The sequence below is a fragment of the Thermobia domestica genome, chromosome 11 (genome assembly GCF_964235325.1).
Source record: "Thermobia domestica chromosome 11, izTheDome1.hap1.1, whole genome shotgun sequence".
Taxonomy (NCBI): domain Eukaryota; kingdom Metazoa; phylum Arthropoda; class Insecta; order Zygentoma; family Lepismatidae; genus Thermobia; species Thermobia domestica.
This window is the reverse complement of record NC_137464.1, coordinates 19308101-19331963: the sequence shown is the minus strand read 5'-3', so window position 1 is coordinate 19331963 and position 23863 is coordinate 19308101. Positions and strand designations below refer to the sequence as shown.

The 23863-nt window shown below is 35.0% G+C and overlaps 1 protein-coding gene across 3 annotated transcripts in view; it reads right to left on the bottom strand.

Moving 5' to 3' along the window:
- Positions 1-651: 651 nt before the first annotated feature.
- The window catches only part of PolA2 (DNA polymerase alpha subunit B), a 69108-nt gene continuing 45896 nt past the window's right edge, over positions 652-23863 (bottom strand). For 2 of the 3 annotated variants that reach the window (XM_081730176.1, XM_081730175.1), the window contains exons 5-10: positions 21158-21434; positions 17515-17785; positions 15428-15659; positions 12150-12353; positions 10200-10386; positions 652-871 (exon numbers count right to left, since the gene is read on the bottom strand). In XM_081730176.1, the coding sequence (XP_081586302.1) occupies positions 725-871; positions 10200-10386; positions 12150-12353; positions 15428-15659; positions 17515-17785; positions 21158-21434 (1318 nt within the window). In that variant the 3' untranslated portion in view covers positions 652-724. The remainder of the gene's footprint in view (positions 872-10199; positions 10387-12149; positions 12354-15427; positions 15660-17514; positions 17786-21157; positions 21435-23863) is intronic. The other variant, XM_081730177.1, reaches the window with a different exon arrangement.

Genomic DNA, 23863 nt, shown 5'->3' with positions numbered 1-23863 from the left:
CGTACATTGTACGGGGGTCAAAATTATCGTATGATCCGATAATTATCGTGCATGTTGGGAACTCTGCAGCGCGCTGATCATGTGATCGTCGCCAGGCTGGAAGTAGTTCAGCCAGTCGCTGACAGATGGCATGGGAGTGGCTCAGGCCCTTAAAATGGCTTGTTACACCAAGTAGTTTGGTATTTCAAGTTCAAGTATTCCCTACGTATTACTAAAAACTGCCCTTTTAAAGAAGTGGGTGGTCAATGTTTCTGAACAAGACTACGTTGGATCTTTCGAGATAGTGTCTCTAGTAACAAAAGAATTCAAATATTAATTTATCTTTAATATTATTGGGGGGTTGAAAGGAATACTTATAAGCAATGCCAGTTATCTATCACCTCAACAAACTGGGGTATCACTCCATGATCAGAGCTTGTAGATTGCAGCAGCTAGACCAACTTTCATGAAGAGTCACAATAGTTTAAGCTACAGGAAACTTATTTGAGACTAATTTGTCAACTGCTGTAATCTTGAGCCATGTGTGATAGAACTAAATCGTAAGTGTGTTTTATTGTCAAATCAATACAAGTTTAGAACTTGAAACTACAACTGGTTGTTACGAATACTCGAAAAAAAAAACCCTCTTTGTAGCAAATTAATACACATACAGTATATAAAAGAAATTTATTTAATTTACATAAATTTAGTTTAAAGGGAAGATATATTTGATGTCACGTCAAATTTAGATCTTGACTATTTCCCCTCGGACAGAAGTGGCTAGGGAGTTTCCTTCGGAAGGCGGTACGTGGACTTCTAGTCTGGCAAACGTTCCACCAACTACACCTTTTGCCAGTCTCTCAGGATTCACCACAACACAGCCGTCAATATTCTAGAAACAATAAAATAAAAATATATTACACACTAGGTATAGTAGTATCTGCTGATGCCTTTTATTCTACAGAAATTCGAGACATTTTATAGACTTATTACATTGTATTTCATACAGAGCAAAATTTATTATTATTTTCAGATTCAACTTCTCAACAGACTGAAACAAGGAGAGTTACTCTTCCCGTTCTCGTTTTTTTCTTCTAAACAAGGCCTAAAAATTCTAAATAGAAAGGAAATTTTGTGTATTATGTTCCGGATTTTCAATACAGTGGAAAGAGTATTTATAAATGTTTTAGATTTCCAACGTACGAAATTAAAACAAGAATGTATGACCCGATATAAATCTACTGATCAGAAATTAAGACTGAAAATTCTTAACAGCTACAAACCTAGTTTTTATTTATTTTTTTAATGTTTCTTTAAACCTTAGGAAGTCTTATTCTCCTAGCGCCTTTTCATTTTTGCTAGAGAGCTTGTACGAGTAAATGTGTTTCGTAACCTACGAGAAAGCACAAGATTAAGAGAAGGCAGACAACCAGTACAGAGCAGGGGGCTTTTTAAAATATATTTGTGAAATTGTTGGAATGCTATAATGTGCAGTAGGTCTCATAGGATTATATAAGAGTGACGATTACATTATGACATTTCTATTTTCATGTTTGTCAATTTGTAGCCTGCTATTACATTTTTTATTCAACTACTTAACATTCACACTGCTACTATAAATTGCGTTTAAGACTTCTATTAGTATATAATCTCAGTATAATGTATATTTGTAGTGTTTACGTAGATAATTACTGTACACACATTGCTATCCATAAAACTGACCTACAATAACTTAGAAACATTTATTCTATTATCGGTACCCTCTTACGAAATTTGTCCGCACGAAGAGACGAGACGGGCGCTATTTAGTCAATGTAACCTAAAATCCTCCAAAACTGCATGTAGAAAAGACTGCAGATTGTCGAGCTGTCGGTGAAAGACAGCAATTTTACGATTAAAATTACAGACTTCAAATGAAAAGTGGACATGTCAGTTATTAATCCATATTGGCGCTGTACTTTTACACGAAATTGAAGCGCTATGTTTTATATGTACAACAAAGTTAGAATTGTCATCCATTACTAGTAAGTAGGGCTCGGAAGACCTATAAAAAGAACTAAAAATATCTTTTAAAAAAAGTACCTAAAAACTGGAAAAAAGGACGTAAAAGTAAGACCTAATGTAATTAGAATTACATATTTAATGAATGTAATGCTCAAGAAATACAAGCTTCTGGTAGTATACAATATACAGTTGAAAAACTGTGCCCACACTCCTTTCGGAAGGTCGACTCGTCAGGAATCTTCCGATTTGTATACTGATCCAAAACATTTTGAAAGTTTCATTGTTTATCTTTGCTCCAACTAAGGAACTGCAAAAATCTCTGTAGAACGGAGACTATTAGAATGTCCACGTACTCTGTCCTAACAGAAGCTGCCTTTTTTCCGCTGCCCAGGAAGCTGCTTGCACGTGTTTCTCACGTCCGACGTGCTATTGGACATGGAATTGTTTATTCTGCACTCACTTTCAAGTCGCAATATTTGCAGAAATGAATATTTCCATCCGAAGAAAAACTTCTGCTCCAAATTCAGACACAAACTGACGCAAAAAGGAAGTTTTCTTAGACTTAATTTTGGGGTTGTTAACGGCCTGTCCTCCTTTCACAAACTGAAGTTCAAACTAAAATAAGAAAACTTACTCCCCTCACCTCCCTGCTTCAGGACATTGTTACGCCTTCTTATCTGACTTGTGATTGTTGCAGGATCTGGTCATTTTAGTCGTCATTAAAGAATGTCTTATCTTTTGAATTTTCTTTACTTAAAAAAAAAAGGGAAAAAAAGGACTAATAAAATCCACCATTTTCTAGCCTACAATGACCCAAAATGAATATATGAATATTATATATATATATATATATATATATATATAAAAGAGAACGCACAAATCCTTTGTTCCCTCATCACGCTAATACGGCTGAACCAATTTCTTTCATTTTTGGGGGGTTATTAGGATTTGGACCCTAGATGGTTTTTATCATATCACTTTAATTTTTAATTACCAGTGTCTTGAGATAATTGACCATTCAAGTGTCCATAACGTACAAATCCTTTGTTAGTTCATCATAGGTAAAAATAAACGTATTTATATGCAACCCGCATGACCGTGTCACTCGGCGGGTTAACATAAATGACAGGCGATATAATGTTAACATTTACTGCAATCTACTATGGTTTTTATCATATCACTTGAAAGCGAAAAAGTAAAAATTATCTAAGTAACAACGTTTATTGCGTTCCGGGGTGACCGCAGCGAAGCGGGGTGAACGCTGCTAGTATATATATATATATATATATATATATATATATATATATATATATATATATATATATATATGACCGATTCCATTTCAAATCGTCCAGGCAAACCATAATTGGTTCCCATCATAGTCTCAGATTTCATTTATTTTTTTTATATGGGATCTACATGCAATATTATTAGACCCATATTTTTTCTTTTTGCTGAAAAAAATTTTTCCTTCGATATACAGCCTTCCAAAATGGCTGCCCTCCTCTCGGATTCCTCGAAAAACTTAAAAACATGTCAAATTAAAAGTTTTGTTGTAGAGAAACGAGTGTACCGAGTAACAATCACAATAGCAGGAAGAGTATAAAGTTGTATATTTCGGTGGAGGGCCAAAATTCGTCGATTGGTCTAATAGGAATCGCACAATTCACTCGCAATGTTGCCAACTTTGGTGAAATTTTTGCTAACCAAACTTTTTTTTTTCTGTCCTCACGAGCAATATCAACCATCTGCTTCTAGCATCGAAATCTACTCCATACGGTCTCTTGAAAATGTAAAGGACTTACGTTTCTGATTATTACATTCCACGTTATAGCATGATGAAAACCTGAAAAATTCATTAAGACGCCATGTTTGGACGCCATTTTCTCAAAAAACCCACCTTTTAAAAATCTGAATTTTTTACATGTATTGGAAAAGTACCTAAGTATTTAATATCCGTTAACCGTTCATGCGGCTGCAGCCCCAAACATTCGCAATTAATTATTGAAATTTCGATTTTTGTACTGGAAATGTAAATATTTCCTATGGGCATTTAGATCCTATACACAAGGCGAATTGAAAGGGAGTATGAAAATTTTGAGAGATGAATCCTGACATCAAATCCAATAGAAAAGTTCCTATAAAGATGAGTCGAATTCCGCTTCGTTTTCGAGTTACAGGGTTTCCAACTCGGGATCCAAAATCGGCTCGCGACAATGGAAAATAAAATATAAATTTCGCGTTAAATCAGAACTATGTGTTGAAGTTATGATGAAGTTCAGAAAATTGATTTGTATCAATATGATAATTCTTATGTGCGTTGCAATTCGGTTAGCAGTGTTGCCAACTTGGTAGAATTTTTATTTGTTTCCAAATGACACTACGTGGTTTTTATTTGATATTTGGTATTCATTAATGATTGTAAACATCACATGAAGCTCAATTTTCCCCACATCACTACAGTTTTTTTGAAAACTTACATGCATTTCATTGAAAGTTTTATCTCGTGCGTTATTGATAGTTTGCAACGTTAAGTGTGAATTTCACTTTGTTTGCGCCATCATTAGAAAAGCCAAAATATCGAATAAAAACTACGTTTTTGTAAGTTGTAATAATAATAACAAGAAGAAGAAGAAAATTTACCTTTCATTATTGCAAAACCTCTCGTAACTCCGCGCATCAAGTTCGAAGTTGTTCAAGAAGTTCGGCTGCAACCACGAAACAATTTATTACATGATTCGGTGTCGTGAACATCGTCCTAGTGTTCTCTGAAACCATGAAAATTGTTTTTACTGGTAGCATGACATTGTATTGCACTAGTTACAGTGTTTGTGTGAATAACAATGAGAAGTCCTATTGCAGTAAGGACCTATTAAATGTGTTGATTATTCTAAAAGGCATAAGAGGATTGTGTACAGAAAGAATTCTTGACAAAAAAAAATTTTGCGGTAAAATATATGTATTCTGCCAAAACGTAGTATTAGGCGAGGATGATTATTTGTGTACAGGGTGCTTTGAATATTTACCGTGAACAACGTGAATGTGTGTGAGATATTTGTGACCACGGAAGAAGGTGTAAATATGAAATTATGCACCAGCAAAATAAATAATTTCTTCCTCTGAATGTAGATTTGGAAACCATTAACCAGACAGTTAACATGCTAAACATGAATGTGTCGCCATTAAAACCAGCCGTTATCGGTGAAACCTAGACTACGGTGAAGGAATCACCTCTCAAAATTTTTTATACTGCCGTTCAAATCGCCTTGTGTACAGGACAAATAATCATCCTCCCCTAATAGTATGTTTGGATAGACAAGCTGTACGCAATCCATATAATTTACCGCAAGATAAAATTTTTGTCTAGAATTCTTTCTGTGTACAATCCTCTTATGGCTTTTAGCACAATCAACACATTTAATACGGTCCTTACTGTAATAGGAATTCTCCATTATAATTCACACAAACACTGTAATTAGTGCACAACAATGTCATGTTACCAGTCAAAACAATTTTCATGGTTCCAGAGAATACTAGGACGATGTTCACGACACCGAATCACGCAAACTATCAATAACGTACGAGATAAAACTTTTTAATGAAATATATGTAAGTTTTCGAAAAGTGTGATGATGTGGGGAAAACTGTGCTACATGTGATGTTTACAATCATTAATGAATACCAAATAAAACCCACGTAGTGTGATTTGGAAACAAATAAAAGTTCTACCAAGTTGGCAACACTGCTAACCGAATTGCAACGCACGTAAAAATCATATTGATACAAATCAACTTTCTGAACTTTATCAAAGCTTTAACATATAGTTTCTGATTTAACGCGAAATTTATATTTTATTTTCCATTGTCGCGAACAGATTTTGGATCCCGAGTTGGAAACCCTGTAACTCGAAAACGAAGCGGAATTCGACTCATCTTTATAGGAACTTTTCTACTGGATTTGATGTCAGGATTCATCTCTCAAAATTTTCATACTCCCTTTCAATTCGCCTTGTGTATAAGATCTAAATGCCCATAGGAAATATTTACATTTCCAGTACAAAAATTGAAATTTTAATAATTAATTGCGAATGTTTGGGGCTGCAGCCGCATGAACGGTTAACGGATATTAAATACTTAGGTACTTCTCCAATACATGTAAAAAATTGATTTTTAAAAGGTGGGTTTTTTGAGAAAATGGCGTCCAAACATGGCGTCTTAATGAATTTTTCAGGTTTTCATCATGCTATAACGTGGGACGTAATAATCAGAAACGTAAATCCTTTACATTTTCAAGAGACCGTATGGAGTAGATTTCGATGCTAGAAGCAGATGGTTGATATTGCTCGTGAGGACAAAAAAAAATGTTTGAAATTAGCAAAAATTTCACCAAAGTTGGCAACATTGCGAGTGAATTGTGCGATTCCTATTGGACCAATCGACGAATTTTGGCCATCCACCGAAACATACAACTTTATACTCTTCCTGCTATTGAGTTTATGTTACTAAGTACACTCGTTTCTCTACAATAACATTTTTAATTTGACATGTTTTTCAGTTTTTCGAGCAATCCGAAAGGAGGGCAGCCATTTTGAAAGGCTGTATGTCGAAGGAAAAATTTTTTTCAGCAAAAAGAAAAAATATGGGTTTAATAATTTTGTATGTAGTTTCTTATTTTAAAAAATAAACTAAATCCAAGACAGTCATGTGGACCACCCTGGACGATTTGAAATGGAATCACTCATATTACGTTAAGCCTCGTCTTCGGGCACTCGTAAAAAATAGGATTTTTCCTCAACTTTCGAGCCATACTACTAATAATACGCCTTTGGGTTTTGTCGCTCATCTATTCTTAAATTCGTACCAGTTTCAAACAAGTTTTATTTAATTTTCAAAACAGTCTACAATTTTGAGTAATTTCATAGCTATTGTTTTTATTTATACTAGACTTAGCTTTTGTTTCACGCACTGGTATTTAAGAAAAAAAAAATCACTGTAGTAAAGGAGAGGAAGTCACATTACTATTTCAGTGCATAAGAAAGCCTAACAAACTTATATTAGCAACAACTTTCAACTCCAGTTATATAAAAAGCAGAATCCATAGCAGCAAAGTATGAGTAATAGTGTATTTGGTGCGAACGGTAAGTAGTATCTATAATGTATAATCATTCCCATTAAATTATTACTTTTCCACTTGAACTAAATAATCGAATTCATGGGTGTTTCACGGCCCAAAATTTTTCAGTATCACGGTTGAAAAGTTTACTAAATTAACCTTACTCACCGCACAATAAAAACCGCCCGCTCTCACTTAAAGCCAAAATTTAAAATAATTCTAAAGCACAGTTCTGCAATAACAATTTTTTTTTATTTACTTCTAATTATTTTTTGTATTAATTTTAAAATTTCCAGGATTCTAAAGCTTTTATAACAAAATTACCGTTTATTTCAAGCTTTTTCATGGTGTACGAAATCTACGGCTTAATTTTCACGGTTGCATTCATCCGATTATTTTCTGTGATTACAAATGTTTAAAATAACCATTCTAAACTTGATGCATAGATTTGAATAGGTGGCACTTGGTCTAAAAGTAACTATTATTGCATAAGTCTAGTATTGGCTCTGATGAAGCATTCATAGTCGAAGATTTAACTTTCTGAATCTGTACTGAACACTAAGGTTGTTTGTACATTGCAGGTAACACGGTCGATGAAGGAGCGAAGTGTAGTATCTTGTCTTTTTATAATTTTACTGGAGGGTGATTTAAAATGTTTCGTTCAACGTTACCCCTTTGTTAATATAAGGAATTTCGGTATGAAATCATTTATAGCTGATAGAGCAAGTTAAGTAAGGATGGATGGTGGTCGTAACTCAAAATCACGTTTTCAAATTACGCCACTTCGACCTTTCACCGACGATATATGCGTAACTCTTAGGAGTTCTGTCGTTATTAGGAGTATAAGTGTTACGGTTAGGAGAATATGAAACAATAACATACAAAACAAACAATATTTTCTATCAGTGTAGAAGCTCTAACATTTGTAACGAATTTTAGGTTTACAAACAAATTAGTTTTCCTTCATTTTTTCGAACGCTGCGTATGAGCTTTTACATTCACCCATATCATTCTGTTCCGCTTACTAAGATCTATAGATTGGTATGTTTCATCTTAGGACAATTCTGTTTAAATCTAATAATATTGCAGAATTACCCAACATTTAACAAATTACAATAAATATTTAAGATGTCTACTACTCCCAATTCTATCTATCTATTAAAATGCTACAATACAAATTAACAGCGACCGAGCTCTAACCTATAACCTTAGCTTTCAAACCTTTGATTTACGGTTATTTGTGATTTCACGTTTATAACAAAGACAAATATTTTTTAAAAAGTGTACTTTAAATAAATTACTTAAATATTTTTCACAAAGTTTATCCTTTTAAATTATTGTTCAAAGGCCTTTGCCTTTAGTAAGCCTTCTCCGAAATAAATGCAAATGAATTGTGCTGCCATCTTTGGAGCTCTTTTAAAGTAAATTTATATGTTTCTGGGCAATCCTTTCGACAATGAGATCTCGGAAACAATGAGGCTCTAGAAAGATGACGTTTTCACTGATAGATTGGAAAATTTGCGTAGATTGTCCAGTTCTAATTGAATATTATAAAAAGATGGCCGTTATTTCTTTATTACATTTTTTAGAGTACGCATGGAAGCGTTGAAATTAAAAAAAAAAAAAAAAAGCATCATACCCTATGCATTATACATTCCAACACCACACTGTTGTATACAGGGGTTGCATATGTCTCAGGCGTTTATTTCATGGCCAAATAATAATGACAAAGGAACGATAACCATTTCTCCAGTTTAACCAGTAAGATGAATCTATTTTTGGAGTGATTTGCCCAATGAACACCATATATAACTGCGATTATAATTAATTGCGTATGTAATGTATTTGCTTATTACACACTGCATGGAAGAAGAAAGAAAACACTGGTCATGCATGAATTAGAAACTCCAACTGGAAGTAGGCTGAAATCTTGCAAACGGTGCGAAATATTGAGGTCCCTTTACGATACGCCTTGCCGATTTTTTTTAAAATCTAGACTTTTTTCACTTGTGCCTGTAAATGGACATGTACAGATGTGAGGAATGCGAATGATATTTATGCTCATACGCGAATGATGCGCTGTGTAGAGAGCGCAGGTTCAGCTTTTTTTTTTTTTTTTCTTTTAAAGAAATGGTATTGTTATCCCTACGAGATGACCAGTTCAGAAAAATGTGCAATAACTAACAAAAGCAAGCAGTTTTTATCTTTAACTGCTGTGATTCGTATCCCTTGGTAGTAGTAGCTTTTCTTACATTTTGTTTTAATTACATGAGGAAGTTCTAAAAATCAATTTAAATTCTAAACATATGCTAATTTATAAGACTGCATGTTACTGTATATTCTTTTTGGATGGGGAATGACAAGTTACTTTAATTTTTACGAACTTTACTCACAATTGGATCATTATTAATTCACTGAAGGCACGAGAAAAAACACAAACACACACACAAAGTTACGAGTCTTAGAATAAAAATATTCCGAATTCGTTTTTATGAAGTACAATCAGGCTAGATCTGGCCTAGAAGTAATATTTAAAACCGTTAAATTGAAGAAAGCAATGCTAGCTACCCAGGATCCTTTCGTATTTTGCGCATGCACAATAATTCTGCAAGTAACAGAAACAAGGGGTTGAGATTAGAGTTTCGTAATGTCTCGATGTCGATTTTCAATGTTTCGTATTGACTTAAATTTATTTTTCTTCGTGCAACTTATGTGCAGTTTACCGAAAGTAATTAGAAGTAGTACTCTGGGTAACAGAAAAATACAATTTCTTCTCAAATTCCAGGTACAAAAGTAAATCCCGGGTTTTTAAGGTCAGCAGATACCCTAATAGTAATCCTTTTCCAAACGCATATTAAAAGTTTATCCAGTTTCGACTACTTTTCCATATATATAAGCTTGAAAATACCGTTTAATCGCATGTTAAGCTAAATTAGATAAAATTGCAACTAGTGTATTACCATGACCATTCAAATTCGTTAATGATCCTCAATAAATATCAAAAATAAATCTTCCACGTGCACTTTACACAGTAAGCCAAAAATGACAGCAATATCAAAGTAATTATTCAAGAAATTGGGCACACACTTAATATACTACAATACCTTCATAAAATATCTCAAATCAGATGGCAATATCAAAATATGTGGTGTCACTTTAAATCGCGTGTATAATTCCCAATTTTCTAAATCGATGTTCATTTCTTCTGCTGGAGGATACAATGGATAGAAACACTGTTGACTCAGTACATGGCTTGCAAGACGACCCAGACGATCAGACCCTTGGGCTGGGCTGAAAAAAGAAAAATGCCAAACTCAATATCCAACCGTAGTCTATTTACTTACTTAGCACAAAAGATGTTTCCTAAACCAAAAGTTATTCAATACTTTAATATCAGGTAGTCTAAAAAGTACTGAGCCTTTTGCGCATAAGATGACGTTAGTATCAGCTCAGGATATGAGTCGCAAAGGGTCAGGCTTTAACGTCATTCGACAGTTGAAGCTAGCAATGTGCAACAAAAAGTGTTGCAATTTTTATAATCAGATGTCAAGTATTGCGCCGCCGTAATGAATTAGTGAACATTCGGTAAATGTTGCCCAAACCATGAAGAAATTTGTGCTGTTGATGGGCAAGATACGTTATGAAACTAATCAGTCAGAACATGGTTCAGTCACTTTCGTTCTGGAAATTTTGATGTCCTAGATCCTCTTGGCAGTGGGCAATCAGCTATATTGACGCCTACGTGAAGATTACGTTGTCCATTTGGTAGGATTGGAAGGGCATTGTGCATCACGAGCTTCTACCACCACACAGAATGATAGATTCAGATTTGTACTGTTGACAATCACGCGAGTGCACATAGCCAATTAAAAAGGAACGAATGGAACTGGTCAACAGAAAGAAAAAATGAAATGAATTTAAGTTTTACGTCCCACGGTATGCTGGGCTAGGCTAAAGGAGACTGATGAGAAATGAAGTGGAACGAAGAAAGTGAGAGGAAACGGGAGAACCCGAGAAAGCCCACACATACGGTGTTTGTCCACCATAAAGTTCACTTGGAGCGAGCTGGGATCGAACCAAGGACTCAATGCACTAGAGATGAAGGCTCTGCCACTGAGCCATTGCGGCCCTCAACAGAAAGTGTGTGTCATACTATGCTGACAATGCCAAACCACCTACGTCTTTAACGACCCATCAAAAATTTCGAGAACTTGGCTAGGATATTTTAATGTATCCAACGTAGAACCCAGATCTGACACCCATCGACTAGCGTTTGTTTCGGTCTCTGTAGAATTTCGTGAATAGTGTTAAGCTGGTCTCGAAAGGCCTGTGAAAAATCATGTGTGGATTTTTCGACCAGAAACCAAGAAGTTCTATAGCGACGGAATTCTTGTGTTTCCGCAAAAGCAGAAGGTAATCGAACAAAATGGTGCATATGAGATTTCATAACGTTATTTTCAATAATCTGTTCTCAATATTGACATTTAAAGGCTTAATACTTTCTAGACAAGGCGATAGTAATCAGTATTGCAACTGAATTCGCGTCGTAATTGACGCATTGTGCTCCAAGTTTCGGTAGCCGAAGAACATTTTTTATGTAACACTGAAAATATGTACTACTTAAGTAGGCCAAGCAGAATTGAAGTTTACTATTAAAGGATTCAACCAATTCATTGAATCCCATTTATCATCAAATATGCTCACTGATGAAGGAATAATATTACGGGATAGTCATAAAATTCCACACACTAACTTTGGAAATATAGTTACAGTTTCATAATCTATGCCCATAGAAACTTTTACAATAATCTTCGTATTTAAATAAAACTTAATACTTGGTTTGAAAAATTGCAACAGAAGCTCAATCAGCTAAAGAACACATTTGTTTTAATATGGTATACGAAAAAGAAGACAGGAGCTGGGCAAATTTCAAAGTTGCTTTTATTTTACATTAAAAAAGTAGGAAATATTATTTTCTTTCTTCAAGGTACTATGTAAAAACCTAATCCTCCCACTATATACTTGAACTACTTGCCAAGTAAATATTTACTTACCATGAAATTTCTTCTTTCCCCAAATGGAAGAGTATGTCAGCTGATGTGACTCCAATAACAACATCCTGTACACTCATCATGCAGGGATCAGGCATCAAGTGAAGATTATTGTATTTCTTCCTTACTTGATAGGCTGGTGTTGGGTAAATGAGATCATGATGAGCATCTCGCCAAGAAGGAACCATTACAACTTTCGTATGCGTCCTAGAAAATAGAAATGCACACTTAAAATTACATGAATTTGAAGGCGGCAATGAGATTAGTGGAATTTGTGTACACGATCACAGTTTACGAAAGACGCATACTACACCAAAGAGATCAGATCGAGAATTGCCACACCCAAAAAAGCATTCAACAAGAAAAGACCTTAATACTGGACTAAGGAAGAAATTGGTCAAGTGCTATATATGGAATATTGGACTGTATGGTTCAGAGATTTGGACATTACGGAAGTTAAATATTTAGAAAGTTTTGAAATGTGGTGTTGGGGAAGATAAAATGGACAGAAAGAGTAACAAATGAAGATGTTTTAAAACTGATAGTTGGAAAAAAAGGACACTTCTAGCCACCGTCCTTTGTAGAAAGGCCAATTGGACACATCTTGCGAAGAAATTGTCTTCTTCACACTGTCATAGAAGGAAAGCCAGGAATGGGAAGAAAAAAGTGATCGATGATTTGAAAAATAAATAGAAGAAAATATTGGGAGTAAAAGAGAAAGAAGAAAATAAGAGAAAAATATCCAGGCTCAAACTGAAGGAACTCATTAGTCCCTGGATCTGCCAAAAGGCAGAATACTTAATATTTCATTGCACTGTGGCTAGAATAGGCCATACTATCAAAACAATCATGTTCTGTCTCTAATGTCTTAACTTCCATAGGATTTTAAAGGTGATACTGAAATGTAATGAAATGAATTTAAGTTTTACGTCCCACGCTTTTGCTTCTAAGCTAAAGGGAAGGGTGATGAGAAATGAATAAAATGGTAGAATGAAGAAAGTGGGAGGAAACGGGAGAACCCCAAGAAAACCCACGCACGTGGTGTGTCCACCACAAAGCTCACTTCGCGCGAGCTAAGATAGAACAAAGTATCTAATGCATCAGAGGTGAACGCTCTACCATTAAGCCACCGCGGCCCCTTTTAAAAGGGATATTGTAACAACTATCGAGACGCTAATAGATTACTACGCCTAGTTTGAAAGGCAATGAATTTGACTACGGAATATGCAGGTCAATTACAAGCCATAGTGAATTAAACTCTGCTACAAAGCAAATGATACCATTCTGTAGATTATCGCATTCAAACAAGTTAGCAAATAATGCATTTACAGCCAATGCAAGTGAAGCCAGAAAATGTCAAGTTTCAGTTAAAACTGCAGAAAAGCTGCTATAGTTTTCAAATACAAGTAAAACATTATTTACACTGACTCATTCATCACGAGACACTTGAATACAACTGAATTCATAATACAGATCAAAGAATACCAAAGTGAAAAATCACAGCTGATCGATCCTGCTACTAGTAAGAGAAGAGAACTACGTTAAGCTGCATATATAATAATTTTTTAAAAAAATGAGGAAGAAAAGTGATTTGTAAAATAATAAGCAGAAGCAGCAATGGTGAAGTAAAATATTAAATTATTCGAAAAATGATTTTCCCTACAATTTTAGATTTAGGAGATGCAGTTTAAAACTTACTCGGAGGATGAAATTAATCACGTTGTTGATTCATTAGTTCGTGCCATTCATTTTCAGGAATTTTTCCTAGATGTCAGTGCTGTGGAATATACCGAATTGTAGCTCTGTTACCAGTAACAAAGCACAATTTCTGGTTTTGATTAGGGCTAATCAATTGTTTTTTTCGGGTTCTAAAGTATGGAGTGTCAAACTGAAAAGGACCATCTCCATGTTTTCCTGTACAAGTAGTACATCAGAGGCATCTAGACAAATCTCTGCAATATATGAAGAGAATATTGCTGGAAGACCACTCGGAAATGATTTGAGAGGCTCTGAAATTGAAATTTTATCCTGAGCGATGTCCCACGTTCTGATCGCCCATCCCACTTTTGATTAGGATCACTTAAATGATTGGATCCACGGTGGTCCATGCTAAAAGCACCCGCAAACTAGTTACACAGATGGGCAGAGTACAAGCAACTGCATTACGTGATCTTTAACGTATGAAAAGGTTCAAACACTGGGTTCGTGCGTGCCTCATTCACTCAGTGAAGGAAGGAAAAAAAAAAAAAAAAAAAAAAAAAAAAAGACATATGTGGGTCTTCGCTTATCCGGCATCGTGAATCCTGTTTCCAATGCCACTCCTTTGTCTTATCAGAGATGAGAAATATTGCACATGTGAAATTTAAGCAGAGGAAGGAATGGTCTAGTCCAAACAAATGCAACACCACGTCCCAAATAGGATTTGCATCCCACGAAGACAATATTGTATCCGGTGGGACATGGAAAGGATTAACTATAGTGAACTATTTTGTTATCATACCATCACTGCTGCTGTATACTATGATCACATCCTTTGAAAACTATGAACAGCTACAAAATTTCATTGAGGACTTCTATGCACCCAAGCCACAGTTTTTTTCTTCTTTCTTCTTGAACGTTGGGAACAGATTATGAACAACGCGAGGAAATACATCACGGATTCACTGGTTAGTTCAAGCCTGAATCAAGAAATTTATCAACTGGTTAAAAAAAGGCACGATATAATGAACCAACCCAATATCTGTGACTCCAGTGGTTGATGGTTCGAAGTTAGGTGAAAAACTTCGAATGCTTCCGAAGATAAATGTAGTTAGATAACTGCCAGTTACTGCAAATGTAGCTCCTTCGGAAAGATGTTGAACTAAACTTCCACTCATAATTCACATTGGATCGGCAGTGTCGAACAGTACACTTATAACCATTTATAGCATACAAAATACAAAAGTGCACAATCATACAGAGGCATGATCTTTCGTCGCTCATTGCTCATTCATTATGAAGCAAACACTTGTTAAGTAAGTTATTCACGTGACTTCTGATTTATCAACAAAGTACTTCGAGAAAGTACGCAGTATCAAGTTTCTGGATTTACCAATTCGAGACCACGAAACATGGCGTTAAGTTCTAGGATTTAATTGAACTGTGAAGAAGTTTTTCTTTTGCAGCTCGAAGCTCTTTCCCAATGAATTCAGAGATCATTGCCCCTTCCCCAGATCAAACATTTGTTACATTTCCACGTTAAATTTCTCTGTATAATGAAATAAGTATCTGCCAAAGCTTACCCTTCAAGTGGTTGCATTATTCCATCAACAACTTTTTCAAAAAACGATTCGAAAGTCTCTGCTAGGCTCCCGTCTTCTACATGCTTATGGTTAACATCCACGAAGGGTCCAATCAAAATGACAAGATGCGGTTCCTTATCTTGGATGTAAGTAACCAAGTCTTCCAGTGGCTCGTAGGACATCGTATCTGATGGTGTAAAGGGCCCTGAGGCGACCACAATTTCCAACGGTCCTAGAAGATCGCATTTTGGAAATTTAATGTCTCTTTTGGATGTGTATTAAATGCATTAAAGAAAGAAGTATTACTATGCTAACAATTATTCTTCAAACTTGTTACCTCGTAACTAACAAGTGCAAAAATAAAGGAAATCAACACAATACAGTGGAATTTGTTAATCTGTGCACCTGGCGCCCCATAAAACCTTTGTTACAGCTATGCTATTAATAATAATTTCACCTTTGAATGGATACCTACGTGATCATTTCCTCCAAATCATTTCAGAACTATTTCCTGCTGTATGTTCCGGGAACCAAATCAAGAAAGGAAGAAAAACTTGTCCATTGAAAGTAATTTATTCATAAACAGCAGAGTAATACTTTTCATCACGTTTGTATCTGTTAACGGATATACGAAAAGATTGGTGCCACCAAGACTTCATCGTATTCTACATTGCAAGAAATTTGGTATCCAAATAGATTTATTAAGCTATGGGTGTTTGTCACATGTTCAAATTCTTTTCCATCTCGGGTGTTTGCAAGAAATTGGAATAATAATAATAATAACGATTCTTGTTGCAAAGTGCTAAAAAGAAAGAAAATGTAAGGACAAGTTCTTTCTTTTCGTTCCCCTGCTTACTGGTAAACACACACTACCAGCTGTTTCCAAATGCACAACACAAAATCACTTATGGTGCTTTGCTACTTAAAGATAAGAGTATGGAAATTTTGCATATTTCCTAGAACTGATGATCTTATATGGATCTATCTCATAGGTGAAAATCAACTCCGCAATCAAAGAATAAAGTATGTGCCATAGCGCTTTGTAGCTAATAAGCATGTCTGAATTCTAACACTAAAAACTTATTGAAAGAATGACAAACGAATATTCATTTTACATATGGTCTTTATGTATAAATAATTTTTACTATATATTATTTATAAAATAAATTAATACGTAAATAATGATTAATTACTGCATTAAAAGTGCTTACATTGAAGTCTATAATAGATTTGTTTTTCATGTTTTCATGTTTTTCATGTTTTTCTTATAGATTTATTTTCTGTAAGCTGGGCACTTTTCAATAAATCCGATCGTGGCCAACAGACAAGTTTCACAGTATATTATTTTCTATATATGAGTAAAGTATAATTTAACAATTCTCTACGTTCAACGAAAATTTGAAATGTTGATATTTTGAATGTAAACACTACATGTACAATTTACTATATAGCACACGTTTGTGGAAAAACCACAACTTTATCGTTATAGAATTTTCTTTTGCAGATCTGCAATTTGTTATTCAAAATTTATATCCTGGGTAAAGATGGGCATAATTGTACGTTTGTAACATTTAATTGAATGAAAAATTGGATATGAAAATCGAAAATATTTTTCTTGCAAATCACAATTTATACAGAGGTTTAATAATACTTCTATGTCATGAAGAATAAATATATCAAGACGATAGAATCAATCATTCTTTTAACCCACTGGCATACGCGTACTCTGAAATTTAAAATGCGTTCAAAGTTTCACAGTAATTTTACTGAAAATTTCACAAATTTTACCTTACATATTATTTATAATCATTTATGACTATTAGGAAGTCCATCGTACCCATACCATCTATTAATGAACAATGGAAAGTAAAAAGCGATAAAGCATGCCCCGTAGTAGTAACATTTGAATTGCTGGGACGTGATGGGATGGAACGAAGGAAATCAAACAGAAAATTTTTCGTTAAGTCTGTCTTTTGCCCTTTCCGTAAGTCTGCGCCGACGGATTAACTGAATTCACCACTACTAATAATCACTCGCTGAGTTATTCCGTTATCCCATCAAACACAAACTGAAAACCAAAAACTAACCTCCATCCTGTGTGATTTGAGGCCTCTCTTCAGGTAGTGGCAGTGTTGCTTCAGCATATATGTTTTTCGCTACCAACTTTCTTCCTGTAGGATTTAATGCCTCCACCGCAATGATCTGTCCTGGGAACAGAGAGTACTTTGGAAGTTGACTCACATCAAGTGGAAGGGCAGCTCCAGATGAATCATGTCGAGATCCCTGGAGAATCACTGAACTGGCGTTCAAACGACCGTTTGCATCACAACATACCTGACCTACCACAGTAAATGGTTCCTGGGAAATAAATAAAAGAATAAAGATGAAGTCATTTATTTTTAAATGTTATAAATTTTGAACCCTTGTTCACTGTCCTATCAGTTTCGGGTACAGGGGTCTGGGCTCTATGGAAGCTAATTCAAAGTGTTTATTACAAATACTACTATTAGCTGTGTGACAAATATCTGACTCTCAAAACTTGCTGCAGAGAAAATTTAGCCTGGACAAAGTAAAACAAACATTAGTTACCCTATAAGTGGAACATTATATCAATCATAACGATTTTATAAGCAAACATACTGGTAATACACCAATGAATTCCGGTAACTGACAATATATAGAAACAATACACATTTTCAGATCATATATGTTCTACGTACCATCATTTCAACAGAATGTATCCGACCCAGTTACATGTATCCAAAAAAAATTGAACAATGTAAGCTTTTACAACAGACGAGGAATCAATAACTATTCTTTTCCTAGTTGCACTATAGATGCGTCCTGTTTTCTATAGCACTTGATGCTGACCTGAATGAAGTTTTATGTCCCACAACCCTTTACGCTACGGTTGCTATACGTCCCGGAATACATCTACGTCCCGAAAATTATTGTTCCAGCTTCCGGCCGGCATAAAAACACGTTGAACTGAGCTTCAAGCTGCTGATAGAATTAGTGATAGGAAAATCTTTTCCACCTATAGGAACACACATTACTACATGCATTGCAAGATGGTAATATTAGAGAAGAACACTTCACCAGGAAGCTCTATGGTGCATGCACTAGTTATACTGAAAAGCCAGTCTCAAAACATTCTGTTAAAGATCTTACATAGTTATCCTGGCTTAGTTTGACCTCACTGCATGCGAATGGACCGCAGCTGATTCATATTTCGCGGTTGTTTTAAAAATTTGGTCATTCAAATAGATGACAGCTAGTACCTTGACAAAAACTCGTCGGAGAAGTAACAGAATCCAAGAAGTCGATATGGAACAAGTCCAAGTGATTTATCTCTGGAAGACATTTCATGAGAAAGGAATCGATATTTCAGTATTTTAGTATGTGGTAGAATTCGACCTTGCTTCTCCCGGGACCAACTCCTCCTGAAGCATATGTTTAAATTATAAATTCATTGTGGGTAGACGAAAGAAAAACTGGATATCGACACCATTGAAACATGTGACAGTGAAGACTTCTTTTATAAAACTGATTTGTCATATGCAGTTTTACCAGAAAATACAAGGCAACAATTTGCTTCAACAACTGTGCGATTCAAGAAAGTACCCATACTCGCAAACAGAGATGAAAATGGAACATCTCAATAATGTATGTTTTTATTTATATCAATATATTAATTTTGTTAAATACTTTGTTTTAGGTTTTATATTTATTACACCAGTCCAAGGAAGTGAATACAACTTTGCCCCATTAATATTGTGCATTTTAAAGACGAAAGCACAGTCCCAGGTTTTCAGTTTCGAATATAGCATCCCAACTTCAGGCTGAACGAGGTACACTCATGTCCGAAGTGATTGTTGCATATCTATAACTGTCTTTTTGTGAGAATATAATTTGACAATGATTTTGCAGGGTACTTTTAACACCGATACTACGTGTATAATCGGGAAAATGTATATTTGTGGTAAATTTCATAGGAAAAGAATTATAAATACGAAAATTAGAACGAGTAAAATAAAATGTTGCTAAATAGACAAGAAAATTTTATTTTCGTTTTATTTTTCTTATTTACTGCTCTTTTGACATGAAATTTACCACATACATGTCTTTGCTGATTACACACATACTAACATTATAAGAAATACCAGGCGAATTCGTTATCAAATTATATTCCTGCAACAACATATTTATAGACATGCGACAATAATTTTGGACATGAATATACATAATTGTGAACGCAATAATACAAAGAACTGGTAGGATGGAACAGTAGCAGGTAACGGGAGAACCCACAGGAAGCCCACGGACATGTTATCCACCACAAACTTACCTGGCTTAAGATCGAATCAGGTAGCTCTACCACTAAGCTGCGTGCACCCCAACTATTACATATCCGTTGTAATACATATTACACCATTCATCACTAGAAGATAAATAATACATCTGATCTGCCGATGGGAGAGACGTTACAAGCAGAGTAAATTAACGAGAGTGCATGGAACTTCAGTATATGAGCCTTTCAGTGAGTCAAAATACCAGATTTAATTTCGCGTTTACTGATTATGTCTTGTACATTATTGTGCAGTGAAAGATAGCTGGCATGTGACAATTGGACAGAACACTTGGTGTGTTGGAGGGGCTGTTGCCACAGGCTCTGAATAGACAGCTATTGTGCCTATGACTAGGACTTGTAACGTATGATTCCCAAATAACAAATATATTACTTGGAATATTTGATAGAAAATGAAATTAAATATTTTAGTTTTACGTCCCACATTTGTGCCGTGTAGGTTAAAGGAGACTAATGATGAGAATGAATGAAGTAGTGGAGTGAAGAAAGTGAGAGAACACAAGCACACGGTGTATGTTCACCACAAAGCCCACCTGGCTCGGGTATTCGATAGAACATTCAAATACCGGCAATAGCGTGGTTAGTGACCTTGGTTGCCTAGGAACAGCATGAAAGAATAATGCAATCACAACTTTCCTGTTAGTTCTCTTTATAGCACATTCAACTGCCAAACGCACAATATAAGGCTATTTTCTCATCGCGCTTGAGCACTGGTCAATTACAACAAACGAAAAATCAGGTTTCGTTGTCTGCTTTTCCGTTTAATTTCGGAAACCCTCCGATATCAGCTCTAAATATTTTTTCCACACAAGTAGAAGCATCGTTTTATACAACATATCTATAAGCTTAACATTAGAACTGTGGATTATCACACCTCTGAAACATAAAAAAAGCCACTAGCCACCGAAAATATGTATGTATGTCAAACTACGAGAACGAAAGCATTAGTGGAATGGAGACAGGAGGAAAGGAAGAACCCTGATAAACGAACACTATGCTATTCGGAAACTCATATGGCCTGGTACTTAAGAACTGAACTATGGAACTTCTGAACCAGAAGTGAACATTCTACCAAAACGACCATGTACTTTCTCTGGGTAGATTAAAATGGTAAAATGGTTGTTGGAAAGAGGATAAAGCTTATATGATTGCATGGGATTAATATAGACAAAAACACTAATGGATTATATTCCGGTGGTGGTATATCTTCAGGCTTCTGAAGATAGAGAAAATATCAGCACTTATTTATGAACTCTCTATACTCATGTTCAAAATTCAAATATCACTATAAAATTAACAATTGATAGAAGCCAACTAAAATAAATAAATAAACACGTAGAACTAAAACAATATATACTTACAGGAAGGTTAGTTTTAATGCTGACTGGTTCCTCTAGACGATACTTGCTGACAAGCTGTTCGCCAAAGGCTTCGATTACATCATTTACAATGGCTCCTTTTTCACGAAGTTGTTCAAACATGTACTGGAATCTTGTACACAAAGATTCACTTCGAAGTTCTACGTAGGGGTTGTACTTCTTGCAAGTCGGACGCCAATTCGATTCTGATGCATCTCCGAATTTAAAGACAGCTTCTCCTTTGTTAGTTCTAAGACCATATTTTCGTGACGGAGTAGTGCTGTAATGCCAAGACGATATGAATTACGACTGGAAATAATAAGTATTTGAAACATCAAATCCTAAATAGAATATAATCCTCATGCAGATAGATGTGAAAGTATTTCCAATGCCTAAATTAAATCTTAAAATGCCTAGAAACCGTAACCATTATCTTACTGTCAATGAAAAAGTTATTCTCATGCTTAAGATAACTTCTTGACAGTAACTAGTTTTCCTTTAGTTATACATAATCAGTGTAATCTTACCATTCTACAGCCCATTATCTTTTACTATTTTTCTTATTAAAGTGAGGAGTTCAATACTTTTGCTTTTACTAAGTAATAAGTTCAGCATTGATACTTCAATATTACTTGGTTCGTAAACCACGTCTAATACACAGTTTGATTTCTTGAATTCTTTCTGAACTAAGGTCATGCAATCTATGAAAATAAAAACGAAAATGGCTATATTTGTGATTTAACTCGAACTACCCGACCGATTTCGATCAAAATTTACCATAAAGATAAGATTGGAGCCTGGGATTTTTTTTTATATCATTTCACTCTGACGGTGTAACTTAGATGAGGGGGAGGATATATATATATATATATATATATATATATATATATATATATATATATATATATATATATATATATATATATATATATATATATATATATATATATATATATATATAAACACTGTAAATAAATGACCGATATTAATGCTGAATCCATAGTTATCGGGGCCGCCGAGATACTTCCGATGCCGTTTAAATCCGAATTCAGCCCCGCAATTTGGAGATGGGATGGAGGGTGATATACATATATAAAAAAATGACAAAACGTTCGGTATCATAGTAAAAAGTGACTGGCTAACGGAACATTTTTTTTTTAATTTTAACCCGGCGAAGCACGTAATTAACGCTAGTTAAGAATATAAAACTGACGACGATTCTTCAAGTTCATAACAAATCTTAACTCCACTTCCAGATTAGGATATTTGTTTCTATACGTAAATCTCAGCACATGGCGATAAGCAAGTTGTCCTTAGATTAGATGTCAATCGATATATCTCATCGAGCAGAAAAAAAAAAATAGTAAATCCTCATGCGTAGTCTTCGAGAAAACAATTTTTGCAAATCTATATACGATAAACACGTCGCATATTAAGATGAAACTAATACCAAAGTATCAATTTAAACCATCCTCATCAAGTCCTTCACAATGACAGGTAAGGCGACAGTACACAGTATGTCTGATTAGATAACCCCAACTCTATAATTAACTGAAACTTAAATTCTTGTTGAACCATAATATGTAAGCTATGTAGTTACGGTCACCAGACCTAGCAGATGTAAGGAGCTTCTAAGTGGAACCAGTTCTGGCCTATTTCCGAATTTCTTCACTCCAGACATTATATTTAACTTAGCATTGAGAGTTCTCAAAGCCATAAAATATTCAAATTCATCACCTACTCTTAAGAACATACAAGAAGCATAACACAAGAACATGATGAACCACACAAACACACTCAACATTGAGCGGAACGTTAACCATTACGAAAGAAAACTAAAAGACTACTATGATAAAAGAAAGAATAGACACAGAAGGGTTCTCAAATCCACCTTCAGAGCTGAAGCATCCACCAACCATCCACTGTGCTTTAGAAAGAATAAAAGCTGAAGTGAGAATAAAGCTGTTTCACATGTGGCAGCAAGTACTGAAGCTTTCAGGAGAGTAATGAGTACCAAGTTTCTGCCTTCTTCCATTTATTTTTATAATATTTTTCTTAGAAAACTGCCTATTTCAAAACATAAATCACACGAAAAAGTCATTTTACCTCCCAAAAAAAGTCACTTTCAGTGACAAATTTGAAAGAAAGAAACTTTTAGTGACCAACTTGAAAAAAAGTAACTTTTGCTATTAAAAAAAAAAAAGTGACTCCCTATGAGCCCTGCGAGTTGAATAAAAGATGTTTAAAGAAAATTCGCACTGAAATGTCGGTAGGATTTCCCTGATCAGCGACACTGTAAACACTATCATTTATGGTTAGTTTTAGGAAGAAATAATCATTTATTTAATCTGCCTCCACCATCCTCATAGCCATTCAAAGCTTTCCTTTTCAGTTTTGAAATATAGTGTGAGTTTACTTTCTTACTGTAAATATGGCTCCCTCGTGACTAAGCAGTTAACGTATGCGCCTTTGGCGTACGAGACCCGAGTTCGATTACCCCCGTGGGAGCGTAAGTCCACGTCTCATATAGCCTCGATGCTAAAAAATATGCTAAACTTCTTGTATTTGGAATATCATGTAGTTTACATAGTATTGAGCCTTTTACGCACGAAATGGTGTTTATGTCTCAAATCAGAGTATATGAACTGCAGCGAGCCAGGCCAAAGCGTCTGAAGATGAAGACAAAGTGCTGGAGTTCTTATAATCATA